This window comes from Capra hircus, chromosome 16 (assembly GCF_001704415.2).
Source record: "Capra hircus breed San Clemente chromosome 16, ASM170441v1, whole genome shotgun sequence".
Lineage (NCBI taxonomy): Eukaryota > Metazoa > Chordata > Mammalia > Artiodactyla > Bovidae > Capra > Capra hircus.
In genome coordinates this window covers 70,742,158-70,757,453 of record NC_030823.1, presented here as the reverse complement: position 1 = coordinate 70,757,453, position 15,296 = coordinate 70,742,158, and the positions used below count along the sequence as shown (strand labels likewise).

Here is a 15,296-nt window from a genome sequence, read left to right as displayed (position 1 = left end):
CATTATTAAACACTTTTTACAAGGAAATTTTGAGTCTCTGTGCTGTTCAACATAGTACACTGCTTTATCTTATTCAAAGTGTTGTGCTGTTATGTGAAGTTTTTACTCCATATCAATTCAATACCGTTGGGTCATAACTTCAACATATTTCTTTGGAAGAGAAGAAAAAAGAAAAGATGTTTATTAATTGATGATAGAAGTTGAGAAATGGTCGGCTCCTCTCCTTTTCCCTTTTACATACTATTGTCTTTAGTCTTGTAAACCACTCAATCTATCTTCATGATTCTTCACCCATAGCCATCCAAGTCATTTGGAAGAAAAATTTCTTCAGTATCAAGATTAGTATGATCAGAATATAGGAAAATTAAAAGGATTTTTTTCATGGAGGATATTTTTACTGGAGGAGATGATAGTGATGATTATAGGAATTAAGCACAAAATTACTAAAATGAGTGTTTTAGAAAACGAGTGAACTGAGACTTAAATTGGAATTAATGTTGTTAGGTTAGAAACAGTTTATGTTAACAGACCATTGCGAACTGCCTTTATAAAAATTTACTAAGCAGATACTTGACTCTCTTTTTTGTGAGTCTCTTCCTTTTGGTTCATTGCTAGGCTGGCCCAACTTTTCTATAGTGCCTTCTGACTACACTTATGTCATGAGGAGCAGTTATGTGTGGTGATTAAGAGTCTTAGCTCTTATCATGCCTTTTAGCCACTATGGTATTGTGACCTTGGATGAACTGAATGTGTCCAGGCCTTAGCTTTCTTATTTGTAAAAGGGAGATAATATTAATTATATGATAAGATTAAGTAAAAATTAGTGTGTATCACCAACTTGATGGACATGAATTTGAGTGGGATTTGGTGATGGACAGGTAAGCCTGGTGTGCTGCAGTCCATGGGGTTGCAAAGAGTCGGATACAACTGAGCTGAACTGAATGTGTATAAGGCAGTGGCCTTCAAAATATTTTGTTGCTTACTCATAAAAGAAATTTGAAAAACAGATTCACATATTTTTAAATTGATATCTGTTATTTGTCATTGAGTTTATTAGTTGAAAGATATAATTTCCAGTGTACTGAAAATGTTAACACTTTGAAATAGTTGTTATAAACTTATTTTAAACATCCAATTAAATGTAAATACTTGATAATGTGGTAGTATCTGTTTTATAAAATGTATAAATTTTTGTAATTTCCATGCATGTTCCTCACAGAATTCTATAAAACATTTTTGTTCTTGAAAGTGTTTTATTGATCACCTGTCCAGTTTCTGTACTATCATAATATGTACTCTTGTGAACATGAGGTTCTAAATGTTTAATTCTTCTGTCTGGAGTTATTGCAAGTAATGCATAATTAATTAAGATTGTAATAGTCATGGTACCTTGAGTAAAGGAGAGCTTTACTGATATTTGTTTGGCATCATAGTGGTTTTTAAATTTTAGGCAATGTACTCTTGTTGTAAGATTTGGGTTGTGTGAGAGACCTGCCTGTTTTTCTTTTCCTTTTTTGAGTGAGGGAAGGAAATTTGTGAAGAAGGTCAGAAGTAGCTTTAGTGTGTAGCTTAGATTGCAGGTGACTTCTCAGGCAGATTGTCTTGGAAAAGAAAACAGGGAAGTTGATGTTCTGAAAATTGATTTTTCAGAAAACTTGATTGTGTACCCCTTGGAAAGTTGTTGTTTACCTCAGTTTGAAATCGATGAATTAAGTATATATAGTTCAGAGCCTAGTTTATAAATAGAATTTTAAAAATTTGGAGTATCTTACTGATCTCCATATTTAAGTTCTTTATGTGGAATATTTGTTTCATGGTTTCTATCAAAATCCTTAGTTTGTGTTAAAGGAAATCTGAAAAGAAATGGATTTATGTTTTTGTACTTTCTTTGAAACATGCTATTGGTATAGAAATCCTAATCAAAATGTTTTTTGTTGTTGGTTTTCCCCAAATTGGTCTCATACATGTACTTTACCAATTGTAGTTAAGGGGCTCTGAAAGATTTCAGGAGGATTGAACTTCTTTGGTTATTCAGTCACTCGTTTGTGGCAACCCCATGGACTGTAGCACTCCAGGCTTCCCTGTCCATCACCAACTCCTGGGGCTTACTCAGACTCATGTCCATAGAGTTGGTGATGCCATCCAACCATCTCATCCTCTCTCGTTCCCTTCTCCTGCCTTCAGTCTTTCCCAGCATCAGGGTCTTTTCCAATGAGTCAGTTATTCGCATCACGTGGCCAAAGTATTGGAATTTCAGCTTCAGTGTCAGTCTTTCCAGTGAATATTCAGGACTGATTTCCTTTAGGATGGACTGGTTGGATCTCCTTGCAGTACAAGGGACTTTCAAGAGTCTTCTCCCAACACCACAGTTCAAAAGCATCAATTCTTCTGTACTCAGCTTTCTTTATAATCCAACTCTCACATCCATCCATGACTACTGGAAAAACCATAGCTTTGACTAGATGGACCTTTGTTGGCCCTTGAGGTATAATCATAAACATTTTTACAGATAAAAGCAAAATAAACATTTGGTTTATGTCCTTTAAATATTTTGGTTTACTTCAACTTTTATGATGAAAGGGTAAAGCTTTACTGAATGTAAGTCATCCTGAGGTAAATTGTTTTTAATCATGCAAGTTACTTTCTGTTACTCTTTATAGGAGAGGAATCGGGCTGAATTGTCAATAAAACAAAATAAGTCATTTTAGCTATTCAGTCTCATTTTCAAAGGGTTGGTAAGAGAGGTCATCAGCTGTTTGAGTTAGAGCCCCATGAGATTTTATTCATTTATATTTTTGATTGATAAGAAGCCTTTCCAGTGTAGACTAAGAATGGAACTTAAAGAACTATCTTCAGTAAGATATAGTAGTAATGACACTAAGTCTTAGGTAGTGCTTACCATATGCCAAGTCCTTTACACATATGAATTCACTTCATTTTTTAACTACTCTGGAGAAGGTGCTCTCATTATCCCTATTTTTAAAGATAGGTTAAACTGAGTCACAGAAAGTTAAGTAAATTTGTTCAAGGTGTCAAAGCTAGGAAGTGGCAGAGCTGAGATTCACACCTGGAGTTTGGCTCTATAGTGATTACTCTGTTAACCATTGTGCTAAAATATCTCTGGTTTCCTATAGACATCAGTCATCTTTTGCTCCTACTTGGACACATACATGATTGCAAATGGTGGCATCCAGTTCAAGAGCTAGGGCAAAAACATTGTGAAGTGCCTAAGTAACCGTTCTCTGCCACCATATGTGATTGCCACACACACACGTGCACACATACACTGCCACCAGACGTGATTGTTACACACGCACACACCATACACCCACATTAGAAGAGCTGTTAGTCCCCACAGTTGGATGCCAGTTTCTTTCAGAGGATCCAGATCTTAATTATAGTGATAAGAATTTATGAGGAAACTTAACCGTTCTTCATGAACAAGAGTACAAAAAATAGTTTATATCAGTTTAAGAAGAGATATTTAATGAAAATATTTTAATTCAAGCTTTTTGTAATACAAGGATCGGATGCAAGGAGATATGTCTAAATATTAAGCATGTGTAATGGTTAGACTCAAGACTTAATGGAAACCTTTCTTTGTTGAATTCCATATTCTATTAAGTGGTATTTAAATTAGCATCACAATCCATTGTGAAAAAGAATCAGTCTCATATTAAAGAATTGAAGTTTAGGATACTCTCTAGAAATAGCAGTTAAGTGTTAGTTGCTCAGTCGTGTCCAACTCTTTGGGATCCCATGGACTGTAGTCTGCCAGGCTCCTTTGTCCATGGAATTCTCTAGGCAAGAATACTGAAATAGGTTTTTATTCCCTTCTCCAGGGGATCTTCCCAACCCAGGAATCAAACCCAGGTCTCCTGCATTGCAGGCAGATTCTTTACCCACTAAGCCACCAGGGAGGCCCAAAAATAGCAGTAAGGTTTTATTAAATAAAGACTTCTGACCAACTTAGATAAGTTGTCTATTTCTACTGAGTGGTTTAGCTATTCTGCTTTTGTGTTTTTGTTTTATGAGGTTAAAAATTAAATATGTATCTTAATATTGGAGTTTTAAAAAGATAGCTTAAAATTTATTTTCAGTGAATATAAATTTTAGATAATATCCTTTAAACTTGATTTCCTTAAATTCTCAATTCCTGTTTTCATCCTTTCATTAAAGATACTTATGACAAAATGCAGTAGGTTTTCTTTTAGATTTAAATTGTAATTATGATTTTTTTAATACTTTTAGAGTATTCTCTCATTTCTTTTTTCTCCATCCCTAATTTTTCTTTATAGTAAACATACATAACAATTTTTAGCTTAAATAAGGAACCACTGAATGATATTGCTTGATAGGTGAAGTCTCTAGTTGGGAATATAGTAATAGTTACATTTACCCTTGGGAATGAATGGGTTTTATTCTGAATTTATTATTTATAACTTGATAAGTGATTACAGTTTAATTTCAGATTTCTGTTAATGTTTTCTGTGAGTAATTTTGAAATTCTAGTCATTACTTACTGGTGGCTATAAAGCTCATACTCTTTAATTAATTTGAAGGCACCAAAGAATTAGGAAGAAGCCAGAAAAAGACTACCAAGAATTTAAAGACAGAACCTACTGGCATGGACTTGGCTCGGGGATAACTGTGTTAGGCCTTTTGTTCATTCTGTCTCTTCTTAATTTATGTGCAGTTTCAACAGTGTTTGATTTTCCTGACTCTAGATTATAACAAATTATAAACAGCAGTAGTATGCTTCTGGGTTAGGTAGAGGTAGACTCTCAGATTACATTAAGAAGAAATAGCATTATTCACTGTACATGTTTTGACTTTGTTTTTCCCTTACACAGAGTACAAATGTTTGTAAATATAAGAACTAATTAACTCTAAAAAGGAGTAATTGGTAGACTCCTAGCAAGGGAGTAATATTAAATAAAAACCATAAAAAGCAGATACAAGTGCTTAAAAATTATAATGATCTCGGCCCATTTAGATATGGGGCAAAACAGTTATCACCTGAGGTATGTGCTTTTAAGTCGAGAGTTTTTAATAACTCCTAAGCAAGATATGGGCTTCTCTGGAGTTTCTAATAATTCCTAAGTAACATAGGCTTCTCTGGTAGCTCAGCGGTAAAGAATCCTGCGAAGGTAGGAGATGTGCATTCGATCCCTGGGTCAGGAAGGTCTCCTGGAGAAGGGAATGGCAACCCACTCCAGTATTCTTGCCTGGAGAATCCCATGGACAGAGGAGCCTGGTGGGCTACATTCCACGGGGTCACGAAAGAGTTGGACATGACGTAGCAATTAAGCAACAAGTAACATAAAAGGTTAAATCAAATTTATTACCTGTCGAGAAATAGGGATATAAAGTGTATTTTATAATAAAGTCTTTTTTTAATTTAAAGAGGGTAAGCTTCAGTGTTTCTGAAATTTTGTTCATATCCACAAATGATATATTTACTATATTTAGTATAAATCTGTTTTTATTCTTTGTTTCTTTGTCATCTTTTGCAGGTACTGTACTAAAATAGAAATAAAGCTTATTTTGCTTATACTTATTTTGAATGTGAATAAAGTTTATCATATTCAAAATAATTTTTTCCCCAGGTGCTACAAAGTACACAGATAAAGACAATGGAGGAATGCTTGTGTGGTCTCCATATCACAGTATCCCAGATGCCAAATGTAAGTTTTCTGAAACTGGATGTCTCTGTAAGTAGGGAATCAATCAACCAATTCAGAATGCAACTTATATTTGGTTTTGGATCTCTTAGATCTCATAAGAAATAGTTTGCCTTTGTTTTATTTTGTTTTGTTTTTTTTTTTTTTGATGGAGCTTGCTATATTAGAATGTTTTTCCTTTTGAAAGATAGTGGGTTGATCATTCCAATTTGTGTCAGGCCCAGGAAGACTGAAAAAACCTAGGATCTGATGGCATTGCTGCTTAAATCCTGAAGCAGGGGAGGGAGTTACAATGTAGACATCTGCACAGGCTATTCCTCAGTATATGAAGCTGTAAAGAAATGCCTTCAAACTTCCAAGAGCCCACTATCATTACCATTTTAAAGAGGAAAGGGGAAAGAACTGACTTCAGCAGCCATCAATCAGGCCATCTTTGTGCTCTCCATTTCTGGACGGAGACCTTCTGGATCATTGACCATGCACTTCTTGAATCATGGTGTGGCTTTAGACTTCAGTGTGATGTAGCGGACCTGATCCTTTGCGGCACATCAGATATAGGAAACGTGCAGGTAACAAAACTAAGATCCCCACCCCTCCACTCAGTTATCATTTGATTTATTAAAACAAAAACCACTGAACAGCTATTTTAGCAGCTTTAAAATAAGTTTGTCTTTTTAAAATATTTACCAGATCTCAAAAGATGTCCCATGCTGGTTTATTTAGTCCCATGAAAGTTAACGAGGTCCTATATATCATGTGCACAGTATGTCTTTAATACTTGTTAATGCAGTAAGAGAACTAAAAATTGAAAACTGAGTGTTATTTTGCATACCTGATAATTCTTCCTATTAATAAGCTTCAGAATACCAGCAAAAAGTCTAGCTGGTAATCTAGGAATTAATGCCTTTGAGGTATTCTTAACTGAAAACACAAAATTATACGTTTTGTGTACTGAGGAACCTGAAAGAGATTGTCAGGTTTTTTCAATTTAGTCTTCCTTATAGGCAGATGCTTTCATTCATAAACTGAGCATCAGTGTCATTGGCTTTTGCCTTTTTAGTACTGTTTCATATAATGACGTATTTCTTGGCAAAGTGGAAAACAAGATTCAGAAAGCCAACATGTCCTGGCAGTGGTGTGTCCACCTGGAATATCCCAGTGAAGGTCTAGGGCAGTGGTTTTCATCCTTGGCTGTGCTTTGGACTTGCTTAGGAGAACTTTAAAAAAAACTCCTATTGATGTCTGGTCTCTACCTCAAACTAATTAAATCAAAGTTTAGGGGGTGGAGCCAGGACTTGCTATTTTAGAGCTCTTCTGATCCTAATGCATAGCCAAGGTTGGGAACCATGGTTGATTGGTTTTATTTAGCCTTCATTTATATAGGACTACAAGACATTTTTGTTAATCAGCATGTATGTAGACCTGTCATGTTTAAATGCTATGAGTTCTAAATAGAAAATAGTGTTTGGATTTTCTCCAAAGCTTGCAATCTTAGGGAGATACAGTAACATCTATAAAAATCAGTTGTTAATATAACAGCATTATTGTTATAATAGCATATTTATATATTAAACTGTACTATTAATAACAGCAAACTCTTAGAAAGTACTTAAAATGGGCCAGATGCTGCTTCAAGCACTTAACATATATTAGCTCATTTAATCCTAGGAGGAATAGTACTGAAAATAGTACTATTTTTATCACTATTTATAGTGAAGAAACTAAGATACGAAAAGGTCAAGTTAATTGCTTAAAGTCCAAAAACAAGTGATAGGGCTGGGAATCAAGTCTTGGTAGATGAGCTAGCTGTTCTCGGATCAGAATTCTTAACCACTGCTTCTCAAAAATGTGCTTAAAGAATTTATATATTTATATTGTATAGGATTAAGAAAGACTTTGCATAAAAATGAGTCCTAAATGTGAAATACAGATTTCTCAGCAATAAGGCCTTAAAATAGCCTGTATATATATGTCCTCATAGAAGCTGTGCTTATTTAAACAACTATTTGCTTGATTATAATAATTGAGGATGAAAGAAAATGGAATATATAGGTACCTTTTGTATAGCTAGCAGGAGGAGCTGAAGAAAATTTTAGGCATACTAAAGCATGTTTCAATTGTTACTATACTGGCAAAACTATAAACCATCCTTTATACAGTAATCAAATATGGGAAGGTAAAAGCTTTGGGAAAACTCTAAACATGAGATGAGGTCTTAAATAGCTAAGTCTCACTAAATAAATATTCCAATAGAAGCTACCTAATATTTTATACTATAATTAGGCTCTGTTGGCTGACCACAGATTGGTCCTTTTATAATACAAAAATAATTAGTCATGTCAGTGAATTTAATAAGTATATGCTGTATGGTCATGGAGATAAGGCATACTAAGTAAAATTTTAAACCAAGTGAGCTTCTGATCCTGTATGTAGAAGTGAAGGTCTTTTTTATAATGTTTTATGGAAAATGACTTTGGCTTTTTTTTAATCCCTAGAGTATAATCGTTTTTAAATTTTGCTTGTTTAAAAAAGCAAAGTCAACCTGCACAGATGAAGTAAATGAGAATAATTAATTGTATAACACTGTTTCGTTACAGTGGATGAATATATTGCAATTGCAAAGGAGAAACATGGCTACAATGTGGAACAGGTATGTAGAGAAACATTTTAATATTAAGGTTTACCTCAGTGATTATCAAATCCAAAGAACATCTCATGATAGTTTCTGCCTTAAGAAAGTGCTTAAGTTCAACCAACTTTATGAAAGCGAAAATGTTAGTTGTTCAGTTGTGTCCGACTCTTTGTGACCGCTTGGACTGTAGCCCATGTGGCTTCTCTGTGGGATTCTATTCAATTCTGTTCTATTCTATTCAACCCAGGAGTGGGTTGCTATTTTCTTCTCCAGGGGATCTTCCCAACCCAGGGATCGATCGCAGGTCTCCTGAATTGCAGGCAGTTTCTTTGCTGTTTGAGCTACCTGGGAGGTTGTAGCAAAGTCTGACCTTTCATCATTAAAGATTTTGCTTTTATAAACATTATTTATCTCAAGGGCTTGAACATTTGTCTGTCAGTACCTCTGGGTGGTTTTTTTTTTTTTTTTTTTTTTTTTAGTTCTTAAAAATCTGAAAGCCTTAAGGATTACTCGCAAATACTTACCAAAAGGGAAGATTTTTTTAAGTAGAAGTAATTCTCTGACTTTTTAACCTAAAAGACCTAGAAACTAAACTTTTTATTTAAAGAAATATTTTAAGGTTTTTAAATTTTGAAGGAAATGATTCACAAAAGGCTTTAAAAAAATAGATAACTTTAAGAGGAGATATATGTGGTATGGGACTGCCCAGGTGGTACAGTGGTAAAGAATCCACCTGCCAGTGCAAGAGACAAAGGTTTGATCCCTGGGTCAGGAAGATCCCCTAGAGGAGGAAATGGCAACCCACTCCAGTATTCTTGCCTGGAAAATTCCATGGACAGAGGAGCCTGACAGGCTGTAGTCCTTGGCGTCACAAACAGGACTGACCAACTGAGCATGCGCACATGCACATGTGATATATGGTCCATTCTCCCCAGTGAGATGGGGATGTAGAGCGTGGCAGGTGAAAGTGAAATAGGCGTTCTACATTTCATTTCAACTAAGTATAAGATCAGCCTCTGTCAGAATTAATAGTGAAAAAGTGAACTTTCTGTTACCTGGATTATTAAGAGCTAATTTTATAGTTAGTAACATGGTTAAATTATAGAAAATCATTTTGATGAGATTGAGATGTTAATCTAAATATAGTTAAGTTATCTGAGGGTTTTGAAGACTTTGCTTATGTATTTTGTTTTTAAGACTGGACTTTCTTTTTACTATTTGATAAGGTTAATTCTTTGAAATATGACTGTATATGTGTCCATTTTCATGTTCATTTTCAAGGAGTACTACCAGAGTACCAAAGTATTACCAAAGTGAGAAATTAATGCTGTTTAAGAAGTTACTCTCTCTCCTCTTAAAAAATAAACCTTTATCCCCTAAATGATACTCAGTCAGTTCAGTCGCTCAGTCGTGTCTAACTCTTTGTGACCCCATGAACCACAGCACACCAGGCCTCCCTGTCCATCACCAACTCCCGGAGTCCACCCAAAGCCATGTCCATTGAGTCGGTGATGCCATCCAACCATCTCATCCCCTGTCCTCCCCTTCTCCTGCCCTGTCTTTCCCAGCATCAGGGTCTTTTCCAGTGGGTCAGCTCTTCACATCAGGTGGCCAAAGTATCAGTACCTTACGGTAAAGATAAAGGTGTACCTCTTACAGTAGAAGGAAAAGTTGTTGAATTGTCGGAAATTATCCATTTCAGGTTTTCCTATGATTTGGTAATAAAGTCATTGAAATTATTAATATGCCTTTTAGTAGTTTTTTGTGTACATTATAATAATAAAGAACTTTAGAAATACATGTGGTAAAATAGTGTTAAAAGTTGCATTTGAGGTACTCAGATACTTCTAACAGATTAAAACATAAATAGTTCTCTACTGATTCTTGTCTGAGCACTTCTAGTTTTGTGTTATAATTGATAGTTTCATTCAAGTATTGACTTACAGGTTATTTTTCCTTTTAGCGTATTTTTCCCTACACTTGACAAATGAATAAATGTGAGTGAAAGTCTTGATATGAGCCTACAGACCTGCTTTAGTAATTATAGCCACTCTCCTCAGCTCACTTTTTCCTAGATTCTACAGCAGATGTGGTATGTAAGAACATTTACTATTCTGAGGCCCTGATTTGAAAGAAAGAAATGAGCTCTGTTACCTGGGCACCCTGATTAAAAGCCCCAAACTGAATGTATCTTCAGTTGAAGTCATAGGCTTAAGACTTTAACCTGATTTGTGTTTAACTCTCTCAAATGTGGTGGAACATGAGTCCATTAAAACCAAAGGGGAATGATTTCTCTTCAAAGGCACTTGGCATGTTGTTCTGGCATAAACATAACATTGAGAAGTCCCTTGCTGATCTCCCTAATTTCACTCCCTTTCCGGATGAGTGGACAGTGGAAGATAAAGTCCTATTTGAACAAGCCTTTAGTTTTCATGGGAAGAGCTTTCACAGGATTCAGCAAATGGTATGGTAATTTTGCTTTTACTGTGGTTCGTACCTGAGTGATACCTAATTCTGTTGTTAAACACTTCCTAATTATTAAGTACAAAAAAGTTTTCCAGTCTAATTGTTAAAAATATTTTGAAATAGATACATTTGCATATAGTCTTATTTTCTACAACTACTCTTAATACGTGATCATTATGTTCCATTTTATTGTAATAAGTTAAGATTATGATAGTGAAAGTGAAGGGGGCTTCCCTGGTAGCTCAGAGGTTAAAGCGTCTGCCTGCACTGCAGGAGACCTGGGTTCGATCCTGGGGTTGGGAAGATCCAAGATTAATAGACTTACTAAATAAGTTTATCATTTCAGGAAAAATCATAATTTCCGTTTTATTAAATGTTTCATTTTTAACATGAGGATTTTATTTTCAAATTTATATTCTTTTGGATATGAAAACTGTTGATAGTTAGAAATTCTGTATCATTTCAACGTTGTTCAGGGGCTGTTCCTTTTTTTTTTTTGGAAAGAAAAACTGATCTTTATTTCTAGTTCTTAAATTTTTTGTGTTTCTAGTCAAAATTGTATAACTCTGAGAAGTTGTTGCATTAAACTCTTTTAAGTTGAATTTTAGAAATTAGAAATGTTTGCAAATATATCTAAGTGTCTTCCATAATCAAAAACAACATTTTTTATTGGAACAGTGTGTCCTTGTTTGTCAATATATGACAAAGTAGTTCATGATCATTAGTCCTTTTAATATCCAAGTCTGTTTGCATTATTTATCATCTTAAAGCCTGGATTTTAAACAAAATGATATTGAATCGCTTTTCTTTAAAACATTATGCTAAGCAACAGAAGCCAAACATAAAAGGCCACATATTGTGTGATTCCACTTACATGAAATATCCAGAATAGGCAAATCTGTAGAGACAGAAAGTAGATTAGTAGTTGCCAGGGTCTGGGTTAAAGGGAGAATAGGAAGTGACTGTTAATAAGTTTAAGGTTTCTTCTTGAGGTTATAAAAATGTCTGAAATTAAATAGTGGTAGTTGCGCAACTTAGTGGATAAGCTAAAAACCTCTGAATTGTGCACTTTAAATTGGTGAATTTTGTGATATATGAATTATAAATCAGTTTATAAAAATCCAGTTTACAGAGGGGGTGGAAAGAGCAGAGTAACTCTCTAAGAAAACAGATGTGGAATATTTCCATTTTGCTGTGGACTTCTGGGGCCATTCACATCATATTAGTTTGTGACATCCTTCTCTCCTTTCTCTGCTCAGAATAAATAGGAATATTTATTTACAAATACCAGTGACATAGGTATGGTGGGGTTCTATGACTGTAGCTGCACTTTTTAACTCTATAATTCATAAAGGTACCTGGGAAAATTTTGTTCATCTGTGCTTTTGTTTGCTAAGTATCAAAGAATAATACCAGAGATATTATTCATTCTGTTAATCAGAGTTTGTGAAAAAACTTGCTGATATTAACATATGATTTTTTTTTCAAGCTTCCAGATAAGACAATTGCTAGCCTTGTGAAATATTACTATTCCTGGAAAAAAACTCGATCTAGGACAAGCTTAATGGATCGCCAGGCTCGTAAACTAGCCAATAGACATAATCAGGGTGACAGGTAGGTTGGATGCCTCTATATAGTTACAGGTATTGCTTGTATTTCCTAAGGTAGAACAGTGATCACAACACATTGTAAATGCTTCTTATTCTTATATTCCTATTTCTGCTCTGACAAGAAGAACTGAGTGATCAGAAATTTTCATTGTAAGAACTTTCTTCAACTCTTTAAATGTTAATCATAGAGTCAGCAAACCTTTGTACTGAGTTATATTTGAATTGTATTTAATCACAAACGCTTCCCTTTAGTATTGATATATTCAGTACATATATTTAGACTATATTAAAAAAATATATTTGGGACTTCTGTGGTGGTCCAGTGGTTAAGTCTCCGTGCTTCCACTGCAGGAAGCGTGGTTTGATCCATGGTTGGGGAACTAAGATCCCACATGCCAAGCTGTGCAGTGAAAAAGTAAGGGGGAAAAAAAAGAAATATATTCTCTGGAAGATGGTCTTTCCACAGTTACCTGAATAACTGAAGTCCACGTTATTATAGCTGTGTCTTTCTGATAGTAGTAAGAGAGTGTTTTGCTTTCTGGTTTTTGTCTGTCTTTATCCTCCAGTTGGAGAACTGAAATAATAAATATTACATCAAATTACTATATATGTTCTTTCTCCCAAATGATATTTCTTTCTAAATATCTTTCCTATTAAGTCTCTGTTTTTTAGCTGGAAATGTTTGCTTAAATGATTCTATATACCTAAAAGGATAAATGTTTCTAAACACTAGAGGAATCTAAATTATGAAAACTTGTCTTCCTAAGGATAACTCCTGGGGAATATTTAGTAAAATTACTAGGTAGGTATATTGCAGTTTGATAAGAACACTGGAATAGAATAAAAAGTGAGTTAAATTTATTAATCTTTGTTTCTTTTCAGTGATGATGACGTGGAAGAAACACACCCAGTGGATGGAAACGATAGTGATTATGATCCCAAAAAAGAAGCCAAGAAAGAGGTAATGATGATCATTAGAGTCCTTGTAACTGTTCTACAAATTCACTCCAAAAAAATGAGCAGTACTTCATATTAAGAAAAGCATTTTTATATAATGGATTAGAAGGTAGTAAATTTCAATGTTAATTGAAGTTTTTTGGAAAAGCAAAAACATCAAGAATTCCAATTAGCCAGTAGTTTAAGTAATTTGGGGATTATCTCATCCATTCAGAGGTATAAAAGCCCTCCCATGATGCCTGTTCTTTAATTTTTTTTTGGCCGCTCTACACGACTTGTAGGATCTCAGTTCCCTGACCAGGGATTGGACCTGGGCCACAGCAGTGAGAACTGGGAACCCTAACCACTGAACCTCCAGGAAACGACCCACAACACCTGTTCTTTAATCCATAGAAAAGAAGTAAAATCACTCTTCGATGAGACAATATTAAGTGTAGAATATTTTTTTGGAGAACGTTTAGTTTATTCCATTTTATAATAAATTAGAAATTAGTACCAGGTATACTAACAGCAGTGAAAATTGAAAGCTGCCTCAAAGGAAGAGATGAAAGAATTCCCAACTAGAAATGCAGTCATACTCCTCAATTTAATGATAATGGTGATGACTTCAAATCTTGAAAAGTTTTAAATTGATATACATGCTCATTTATTAAGGCAAGGAATTAAATAATTGTAAAAAATATATATACTAGATGTCAGTGGGTAAAGGTTTGTGATGTATAGGCAACTTGTGAAAATAACATTGAAAATTGGAGAGAGCAATGTGACTCCATCCAATTGAATGACTCGCATTCCTCCTCTTAAGGAACTCAATGCCATGGCCCGTTCTGGCACTTGTCATCTTTTGTCAGTGAAATTTGAAAAATTCTACTCAGCTTAATACTTTACTGATTTTCTTACTACTGCTAAAGGTTCTCAGATTCCCTGAATCCTTCACTTTTTCCCAAGCCTCCTTGTCTCCTTGAACCTTAGACCAAATGGCCATTTCCTTAAGTTGCTCTCTTCCTAGTGTCTGTAACTCCCCATTTCTCTCACTCTTCTGCTATCCCTTCTCTAACCCTATAAACCCACAATGCTGGATAAATTGCTATTCTTGGTCTGGTGTTACAAGAGAAGATTATACAATCATGTACATTGTTGGTACTTGCAAAAAATAGTTTTCAATCTCAGTGTAACCCTTAGCATCTCAATTTTTAACCTGTAATTTTCAGTTTTTTCCATTGGTAAAATTAAAATAATAGGTTGTTCTGACAATCAACTAGGTAATATATATAAAAGCATTTATTATAGTACCCAGTACATAATAAATCTTGAATAAGATTTATTGTGTAAGCAAGTATTTGAACAGTCATCCTTTTCTACACATCACCTACCACCTCCCCTCTCCCCTGAAAAACTCAGCAGATAACTTCACTTTCTACTTTAAGAAGAAAATATCAATCAGGAATGCCCTTAAATTCCAGCCGCTCCCCTAACCTCTGTGCTACCACACTACACTTTTTATCTGAGTATATTTACGCTTAGGACATTATATTAAAATTACTGTTTTTTGCCCATTAAGCTGTGAACTCTTTGAAGTCAGGGCTTCCGTAACCCTGGAATATCTGGTACCCACCCCCCCAGCACTTTATACAGTACTCATTTCCCACTTCCTTGCTGGTGCTTGATAGGATCAGACTTTTCAAATGTCACAAATGCAGTAATATGAAATTACTGAATGAACAGTCTGTGCTGCATGCCTCTCTTTGACAGTAAGAAAGGTCCCTCCCCTTGTTCTGTATAATTTCATTGCTAGTTTGATCCTACCTGTCCCTGCATGTTGCCTTTAGGACCTTTTCCATCAGTTTCTTTGCCATACTTTCAGCCTTTTCACTGCAGCCCAGAAGTATGCTCCAGTCGTTAACAAGCATCACTATCTATCTTAGCATTACTTCACTCTTTGAGTTT

The 15,296-nt window shown here is 34.9% G+C and overlaps 1 protein-coding gene across 3 annotated transcripts in view; it reads left to right on the top strand.

Annotated features, from left to right (window-relative positions):
* The window catches only part of RCOR3 (REST corepressor 3), a 52,526-nt gene that overhangs the window by 3,699 nt on the left and 33,531 nt on the right, over positions 1 to 15,296 (top strand). For all 3 annotated transcript variants that reach the window (XM_018060766.1, XM_018060767.1, XM_018060765.1), the window contains exons 3-7: positions 5,610 to 5,687; positions 8,282 to 8,334; positions 10,619 to 10,780; positions 12,272 to 12,396; positions 13,275 to 13,353. In XM_018060766.1, coding sequence (XP_017916255.1) covers positions 5,610 to 5,687; positions 8,282 to 8,334; positions 10,619 to 10,780; positions 12,272 to 12,396; positions 13,275 to 13,353 — 497 coding nt within the window. The remainder of the gene's footprint in view (positions 1 to 5,609; positions 5,688 to 8,281; positions 8,335 to 10,618; positions 10,781 to 12,271; positions 12,397 to 13,274; positions 13,354 to 15,296) is intronic.